This window comes from Acyrthosiphon pisum, chromosome A3, assembly GCF_005508785.2.
Source record: "Acyrthosiphon pisum isolate AL4f chromosome A3, pea_aphid_22Mar2018_4r6ur, whole genome shotgun sequence".
In the NCBI taxonomy this organism is placed as follows: domain Eukaryota; kingdom Metazoa; phylum Arthropoda; class Insecta; order Hemiptera; family Aphididae; genus Acyrthosiphon; species Acyrthosiphon pisum.
Window position 1 is genome coordinate 35,994,492 of NC_042496.1, and position 10,184 is coordinate 36,004,675.

The window sequence follows — 10,184 nt, forward strand, 5'->3', positions numbered from 1 at the left end:
ATTGAAAATTGTATTTGTTTTTAACATCAAATTAATAATTTACAATTGTTGTAAATTTGTGATTACCTATTAAAATTCTTAAAAATTCAGACGCATAAGAAATTTGCGCTTGTATATTTTTGAGATTTTCAAATTTGTATAATATCAACTTGTGGGGATCTATTAGGTATTCAATTTTCAAGCTTTTTGTTAAGTATAAACATTTTTATCCATATCTATAGGTAAAATACTAAAAGTCTAAAAACAACAAAGTTGGACAATTGGGAACCGCTTGCTGTATGTATATTAGGTGTCGAGTGCAATAGTGGATCACTGTAATGAATATGTTGACTTTGAATTCAATGATAAAGTATAATTGTACATGAAAAATAAATTACGCTCTCGAACCTTATCAATCAAACGCATGATTCACATATTTTGCTATCTTCAACATATTATCCCTTCTTCTCAAAGCACAGGCAAAATGAAACCAATAATCGTGAAAGATATAGACATAAAACGTCTCTGTCAAACCTGTGACCTTGTTTACGTATTCTGTAATCTTTCATGTATCCCTTCAATGTCAAGCACATACAATACGAAACCTATACAAACACAAAAGAGATGGAATACAAAAATATATATAAATAAAACATGTGTGCGATACCAGCTTTTTCCAATGCTTGAAACACTGCAGCGCAGTACTCGTTTATACTCTAAAGTCAGCGGCTGTTATAATTGTTTCAGATAAATATTCGAATCGAAAACGTCCGTTACCGTTAAACAAGCCAATCATGATATCGTTTTTAATCGACTGTTTGGTCAACAACGTTACGTGTCTGAGTTTGATCGTCATATTCACGGGCTCATTCTATTATTATTCGACTTCGACGTACAATAAATGGAGGAAATTGAAAATCCCGTACGTACCACCCGTGCCCCTGTTCGGCAACACTTTCAGAATGTTGGCGAGACTTGAACATCCGATCGACACGTTTGACAAGATTTACAACCATTTTCCGGATTTCAAACTATTTGGGTTCTATCAGATGAGGGAGCCGATGCTGTTGGTCCGCGACCCGGAGCTAATCAACATGATATTGGTCAAGGACTTCTTGTACTTCACCGACCACGGTGTTGACATAGACCCATCCATGTCCACGCTGGCAAAGAGTCTTTTCTTTGCCAACGGCCAGAAATGGCGGACAATGCGCCAGAAGTTGAGTCCGGGCTTCACGTCCGGAAAGTTAAAGGGCACGTACTGCCAAATCAACGAGTGCAGCGATGAGATGGTGTCTAGCATCGTCGAAGCGATCGGTAAGAAGACTGACCGTATTGAATTGAAAACGATAACTGGGAGATTTTCTACAGACGTGATCGCCACGTGCGCGTTTGGCCTAAAGCTCGACTCGATTAAAAATGGCGATTCAGAATTCCGCCGGTACGTGAAGATTTTATTTCAGACTACCACGAAACAGGCGATTATCTTGATTCTGTCGTTGATCTGCCCCAGGGTGGTCAAGATTTTAAGATTACAATTTTTTTCGTTGGAAGCTACCAATTTTTTCTCTAAGGTGTTCGCCGACGTCATCAAGTATCGCGAAGATCACAACGTGTCCCGGAACGATATTACTCAGACCCTGATTGAGGCGCGTAAAGAATTGGTGTTGAAGGAAATCTCGACCACCGAAGGTATTGTATTATTATGGTCACAGCTATAATGATCAAAGAAGTATTTTTACGTTACAAAATCTTAAGATTGTACATTTATTTTTTTAATTGAAAAATTACATAGTAAAGGATAAAAAAGATATAAAATTTAATATGATAACAAATTAATTGTGACATAATAATAATTAGACTATACTTACTATTATTACTTATACATTTATAAAAATAATTGAAATATTTCATAAACTTGAAAATGTTTTTAAAATAAATATTGTTCGATAATGTCAAATTCCATTTTGGCACATGTGCCCAAGTAGGTAACATTTAACTAATCGTTTAAAATTTAAATTTCACTATTTCGCTTCAAAAAAAATAAAGAACACACGTAGTTAGGTACATCACAGTTACTTGCTCCTCAACGACAAGATGCCAATCGACACCTAATATATAGCTGAGCAGTTAATGTTACTTGATCTCTTTACATTATTATTGTTGTTTATTGTTCAAACTTTTAGTACCTTGTCATGTGGTTAATTGTTTTTTTATAATTAATTAAGGGTTAGTAACGTGTGAAAAATGTACATTTGCTATTTGTACTTTAAATATTATCAATTGGTCTAGAGAAGTCTATTTCAATTATTTCAACATGATAAATTAATTTTGATTATTGTTTTATAGCTTATCTTTCTACTGATCTTTAAATAATAATATTATGTTACCAAAAAATATAATAAAACTAACCGCCTAAAAATTGATACTTTATGAATCAATACCATAAAATAATTAATTATATTACCTTTTAATATTAATTATATTTTATGACGGGCAGGCATCAGCTGTATACAATAAGAATAGTCTTATTAATTCGAGGTTTAAAAACTTTTTACAGATAAATTCACCGACGATGATATCATCGGTAACGCTATTTTTTTGTTCTCCGCTGGTTCAGAAACCATTTCGTCTTTGGTATGTTTTTGTCTATACGAATTGGCACTGAACAAGGAAATCCAAGATAAATTACGTGCGGAGATATACTCGATGAAAGCAAAACACAATGGAAAGCTTAATAACGATTATTTGGTGGATCTCCGTTACACCAACATGGTATTGGAAGGTATATATTATACACCTAATATTATTATAATTTATATTAAACCATCATTCAACGTTTCAACTAGTACATCTGTTTTTATTAAGTGCATTGTATAATATACAATATGTAAAAACTGTACAGTGGAGTTATTTAATTCAATTTATTCTACTCAAGAGATTTTCCTACCCACACCTAAAATCGCAATCTCCCTTACGCTTAATATACCAACATTAGGTAGGTATTACAATTTTCGAAGAGCAATATTTTATTATGTTATGATTCAACTCTAATGGTCTTGGTTGTTATTGCTTGTGTCGTATAAACAATGTGTATCTAATGATGATTTAACTATTTTATTTGTCTTAAAGAAGTGTCATACCCGTCTTATCTCCAGTGGCGCCGAAAGCGTATTTTTTATGGGGCGGTTCGCCCCAGTGTTTGCTTTGTGATGGTTGAATTTACAATATAATCATGTGGGTGGTGGGTGGTGGTGGTAACTAATTTTTATACTTTGCTCCACCAAATGAAAAACAAGTCGGGGCCACTGCTTATCTCCGTCTTAGTTACGCATAGTACCTATATCGACATTTATTTTCGGCAGTTTCAATTTTGGAATGTTAGCTAAGCCTTGAATATTGGATTTTTACGATATTATATCAGTTTGTAAGCGAGTTATGAGCACATAAAGTAAAATACCGTATCAACCAAAGAAGGAACACAAATAATGTTCTTAGTTTCCTACTTAAAAAAATTATTTCGTAAAAAATATTTAATCCCAATAAAATCTTTCCAAAAAATACTAGTGACTGACGTCCAGTCTTCTAAAGTATTCGAATAAATGTATTCGAATAAAAGCATTCTGAATACTTTTATTTGTATTTTTTATTCATTAAAAAAATACTTTTTTCCGATGCAGAAAAACAGTTTTAAATTTGTGACAAGATATATAATAAATCATGAACATTAATTTTATTCTTTAAACGAAATATGATATTGGCCCATGATATGATTATTTTTATAATATTATAAACACCAATGTTGTATGCCGTATGGCCCGTATCGGCCGTATCATATGATGTGGTCAAAATGTATATTATATAACTTATGATTACGTTGTTTGTTTAATTATTAATTAACAAACGTTAATTACCAATTATTCAAAAACTGACAAAAACTATAGTTGTGAAAAAAATTATTATGATAGTATTCGAATACTTTTCAAAGTATTCGAATATGTATTCTGAATATATTTTTTAAGAACTATTCGAATGCGTATTCTGAATACCTTAATTCTCATTTATTCGAATATGTATTCCGAATACAAAATAAAAGTATTCTTTACAATACTGCACAATAATAACACTGATTACATATTAATGCATTATAGTACGAAGAAATTACGAATATTATGAGTTATGAGTTTATGACGAAATGTCTGCTGCACACCGCCACACCAGCATGGCTGATTAATGTCACCTGCAGCCTGTAGGTTATACGAGTCGTATGTACCATTGTACCATGTTATAATATTATATTTTGTCGCGGTGCGTGTGACGATGACACACGCCCTGCACTATATAATATTTTAGTACAGAATAATATGGTATTGTATAGTGATGGGCGCAACCGACTAGTTTTAACTATCGATTGTCTATCGATAGTTTCAAAAACTACCGAGTGATTTTTCAATTGAATAGATATTATTATTCATCGATTGTTTTTAAAAATTATCGAGTAATTCACTCGATAGTTTTCTTTCGGTTGTTGCATACATCTTACACCGACTAGTTTTGACTATCGATAGTTTTTATTCTGTAGTAAATAGTAATACACGTCTAGTACCAACTAGTTTTGACTATCGAGTTAAAAAAAAAACAATCGAGTGATTAGATAGTTTAAACTATCGAGTACTTCAATAGTTTTCACACGGTTGTGCCCATCACTAGACTATTGTATATTATTATATTTCACAGTATAATAATTATTATTGCACTACGGTGTAAATAACGGAAACCGTAGGTAGGTATTATTATTGTGTGTATTGTATAATATTTTATTATAGGTACCTACGCCGTGTTGACACATCGTACGGATTATAAGAAGAAGAAAAACGGTTTGAATAAAAGCTGCGGACTGGGTGAAACGAACGGATCTTGTTGGAGTATACAAATGATAAAATTATATATAATATGATATAGGTACCTACTTAGGTATTATGACGTGCAGATACGATATAATATAATATAGTTCCACGAAGAGGTAGGTAAACATTATTTTGGTTCAGTGACTGCGGGCGACGTGTGTACACGGTTATTTGGTTTTTTAAACGTTTTTGAATTTCGTGGGTTGGTGGTCAATATTCCAATATCACTCGATCAACATTATAACATAATAGTGATGTAAATTTTCATGAAATTTTTTTTTCGGTGAAAATGTTCGTATAAACTTTCATGAAAATGTTCAAAATACAAATCATTAATTAATATATATATATAATATATACCTATATCAATACATAATAATAACTCGGTAATTAATGTGCATTTTTATCTTTTATTAAAATGTTGTATTTTTACTTCAGTATAAATTATGAGTGTATAATCGTTTTGTTACAATTATTGATTTTTCAATTTTTAACGGAGGTAATTTATTGTTTGATTCACTTCCTCAATTTCACCCAAATTATATATTTATAAATGTATTCGAATAAAAGCATTCTGAATACTTTTATTTGTATTTCTTATTCATTAAAAAAATACTTTTTTCCTATGCAGAAAAATAGTTTTAAATTTGTGACAAGACATATAATAAATCATGAACATTAATTTTATTCTTTAAACGAAATATGATATTGGCCCATGATATGATTATTTTTATAACATTATAAACACCAATGTTATATCCCGTATGGCCCGTATCGGCCGTATCATATGATGTGGTCAAAATGTATATATAACTTATGATTACGTTGTTTGTTTAATTATTAATTAATAAATGTTAATTACCAATTATTCAAAAACTGACAAAAACTATAGTTGTGAAAAAAAGTATTCTGATAGTATTCGAATATGTATTCTAAATATATTTTTTAAGAACTATTCGAATACGTATTCTGAATACCTTAATTCTCATTTATTCGAATATGTATTCCGAATACAAAATAAAAGTATTCTTTACAAGACTGCTGACGTCACTATATAGATCCCGGTGGGTGGCCACCAAAGTTTTCAGTAACGAATCCTTGCCTAATATACACGTATTCTGAACCTTCTCTTCAGTAAAAACATGATAATAAGTTGATGTCTTAAAATTAAAAAAAATCTTATATGCACTTTGTAAAATAAAAGAAAAATATATAAAAGTTGTTTTGTAGACAATTAATGTTTCGTAACTAATGTTATATTTCAAATTGTTGTGTATCGTGTTTTAGAGACTGGGCGCAAGTACTCCATTGCATTTAACATAACTAGAGTGGCTACAAAAACATACACTTTACCTGACGAATCATTTGTTATTGAAAAAGGACAAAAACTCATTATACCGATGTTCAACATACATCGTGATCCTAAATATTATCCCGATCCATTGAGATTTGATCCAGAAAGGTTTTCAATGGAACAAAAATCTCAACGACCTAATGGCACTTACATTCCGTTTGGCGACGGACCTCGACTGTGCATAGGTAATGCTATTATTTATAATTTTATCGTATTTAAATATTATTTTTATTATTTCTCACATCGATGAACAAAACGTGTGTAATTTATTGTGGTCAACTGAATTAACAATTTTGATATTATATTATTATTTTGGCGACGGGCATCGGCTGTGCTCAGGTAATATTATAATTTATAGTTTACTCATATTTAAATATTATTTTATCATATTATGAAATTCACTCACACGCATGATAAATTATGCATGGATAAAATATGTATATTGTGTAGTTTAACGGACGATCGAGTTTTCAATTTGCAAGGCTGGGCATTAACGAGTTAAAAATTTAAAGTTAAGTTAATAAGTTAATTTTATATTAACTTTTTAACTTAACTAGTTAATTTTGGCTTTTCATTAACTTAACTGTTAACTTACTAAATTTCTTTTTTAATTAACGTGAAATTAACGAGTTAATTTTTCATTTCAAGAAGTAAGTTAAGTTAATTTATTTTGTTTTTAATTTTATCATATTTCACTACTTCAGTATATTTCGTTTACATGTCAAAAAATATTTACCGTGAATTGTTTAAAGTAAAAAATGTATATAATTTGAATTTAACTAATATGGAAACACTGTATAAAATATAAACACTTTAGTCTATAATTTAGTTTTGGGTTGGAAAAAAATTAAGTACGTTAGCGTTGTATAAACAAATTAACTTTTTTTTATCATAATAAAAAGTTAACAAAAAGTGTGTATTAACTTTTAACTTAACTGAGTTAACCTATAGTTAAATTAACTTTTAACTTTTAACTTTTTGTTATTGATGCATATTAACTTAACATAACTGAGTTAAAAAAAATCATTAACTTGCCAAGCCTTGTCAATTTGTATATTGTATCTTATAGGCAAACGATTTGCCGAAGCAGAAATGAAATTGGTTCTGTCAAAAGTATTGTCAAAATTTGAAGTACAACCATGTGAACAGACTGAAATTCCTCTAGACATAAGAAGTGGATCTGGATTACTTTCACCAAAAAACGGACTTGTGTTAAAATTTAAACCAATCATTGAGCATTAATCATAATTAATTACTCACACATTATTTTAATTCCTGAAATAATAATACAATAAATTGTTAATTCCACATACAAAAACATACATAATTGTAAAATCTCAATATGTATTAATCGCTACGATCAGAATCTAAAAGCCTTCACCTATATAAAAGTAAAAAACGATTACAGCAGTATATAATGCAGATCGATAAATATATTAACGTTAAAATATTGTAATATAATAGTACAAAGGTGGGCATTAACTAGTTAAAGAGTTAAAGTTAAGTTAAAAAGTTAATTTTTTTTAACTTTTTAACTTAACTAGTTAGTTTATTTTCTAATCAACTTATGAACTTAACTAATTTAATTTACAGTTGAAATAACTTAGCTTTTCTCAGTTAATCTTAAAAAAAATCCATCAAGTTAAAAACTTTTTGAAATTTTTTCTTTATACGTAAATATTCCTAAATATGTCAGTATAAAATAAAAATAATCCAATATAAAAACACAAACATTTCTGTTATTTTTCTTGATAACATAATTTTGTGTATATTCATATATTTTATTAAGTTGTAAATTATATATTACCTATGCGAGTTGCAAGTATAAATGTTTTTAAAAAATTAATAATTTTAAATTACAAATTGACAATTGTTACGTATTAATGTTATATAACTTAATATATTATTAATTATTGCTATATGATATAAAAAAATATATTTGTTAAATAATTAATTTGAGATGAGTATAGTTTAAATTAGTAAATAATAGTAACGTAAAAGTAAAAAGGTATACAATGTACATTATGATAATAGTTCAATAAAATAGTTTTTTATGATTTATAAATTAGAAACTAAAAAGACACATTCACTCTTTATGTGATTTACATACTAATAAAAAAAAATAGATTAACTTTTTTTAAACTGAGTTAAGTTAATATTTTTTTCTCTATTAACTTTTAACTTATCGAGTTAAATTTATAATTTGTTAACTGTTAATTTTTACTTATCGATCTTGTGTCCTCTTAATTTAACTTGAGTTAATTATTTTCATTAAATTGCCCACCTTTACAATAGTATACCACTGCGTTATAACGGAAGTACAGTATTGGCAGTGCCGTAACTAGGCTACTTGAGGCCTGTGTGCAAACCAAAATATTGAGGCCCCTTATTATCTTTTTCAATACACACCTCAAAAACTTTTTTTGCAATTTTTAAAGTCAGCAGATTAACAATACAATTCAGCCTGATTGAAAATATAATTTATTGCGATTTAAATAGGTAGGTTGGGAATTTAAATCTTGAATCGATTAAAAAATTGTAATATTTTATGGATATGGATTGCAAACATTAGAATAACGTTATGATTATTGATTATGACGTTTTATTTTTTACAAAAAACGATGGAAGTTTGTAAACGTAATTATAACGGAATGCGATAATCAAAAATAATTAAATACCACATAACAAAGCATAACGATTAACAAAATATTATATTACATATCATTAAACAAAACATACCTAACGCAAAACGTAATTTATAGAACATCATTGAACAAAAAATAACGCAAAACGAAATATTTTTGAATCTATTTATTTAAAATGTCTATTTGTTTCGTAGCAACATTTATTTCATACAAACAATATAAGAATTGATTATATTATATCCGTGTCCGAGCCATTACCTACCTACCTGCATTAGTTATTGTTTTTAAATTTAATAGGTATTAACACTATTTTAAATAACGATGAACACAAAACTTTTATAACGTTTTAGTTCTAAATAACGATAAACGCAATACTTAGATAACGTTTTAATTCTGTATAACGATAAACGCAAAAATTGTGTAACGTTTTAATTGTTAATAACATAATCGGAATTTTTTTCAAATGCAAGCGCTGAGATACGGTAATGTAATTTACTTCTAATTGGCATTAATACTCTGTAAGTAGTTTAATTATTCGCTGTTTATGTTATTATTTATAAGTACTACCTATAAATATTCATTTTAAATGATTATCTTGAAAGCTGTGGTCTGCGAAAAATACTAATTTATCAAACTTTTAGGCTATACGGTCTTAAGATAATTTTTATACATACTTAGTACAACGTAAAAATTTTAAATTCAAACACTTAGGTTTATACTATAAATGCTACTTTCTGGTAAACTTTTTTTTTTATTTATGGTAGCAAAATGTTTGGGTGATCTTTTATCAACATTTCTATTTTCTAATGTTAGCTATGAAAGGAAAAATATTAATGAATTTCTAACTGAAAAATATTTTGTCAAAATTTGAAATTTAAATGCATATAATAATTTTATAGATAGGTAGGTATTCATTTCTATAATTCTATTGTGACAATTATTTATCTTTAACTAAAATTGTATAAATATTTTTTCAAAATTATAAAAATAGATTATGTAGTAACGTTTCTCACGAAACAACCATCGTATTGGGTTATTCTAAAAAACATAATATATAAAGGAAAAGACACACATTTCAGTGTTTAAGTTTTTTTTTTAGTATATTTTATATTTTTATATAATAAATATTATACCAAGTAGGTACTAACATAAATACAAAATGTCATAAAAACATGATTTTTTTTTTACTAAATTGTTAACAGGTTATATGTACCGAAAATTAAACATGTATATAATATTATTATCCAGGAATATTATTTATCGTTACAAAATGCTGTCTGGGGCTAGAACAGCAATGGA

General features: G+C 28.3%; 1 protein-coding gene across 3 annotated transcripts; it reads left to right on the forward strand.

The window, feature by feature from the left end:
- The first annotated feature begins 588 nt into the window (after positions 1-588).
- Positions 589-7,750, forward strand: LOC100164459 (cytochrome P450 6k1). 3 transcript variants are annotated; one of them, XM_016800843.2, is made up of 5 exons: positions 597-1,671; positions 2,540-2,764; positions 4,806-4,904; positions 6,174-6,425; positions 7,310-7,750. In XM_016800843.2, exons 1-5 carry the CDS (start codon positions 774-776, stop codon positions 7,480-7,482), a joined length of 1,647 nt encoding a protein of 548 aa, XP_016656332.1. In that variant the 5' UTR covers positions 597-773; the 3' UTR covers positions 7,483-7,750. The 3 variants fall into 3 exon arrangements, with proteins under 3 accessions (XP_008178561.1, XP_016656332.1, XP_001943150.2); XM_008180339.3 differs by lacking the exon at positions 7,310-7,750 and having other exon boundaries at positions 589-1,671; positions 4,806-4,941; positions 6,174-6,283; XM_001943115.4 differs by lacking the exon at positions 4,806-4,904 and having other exon boundaries at positions 666-1,671; positions 7,310-7,562.
- Positions 7,751-10,184: the final 2,434 nt, after the last annotated feature.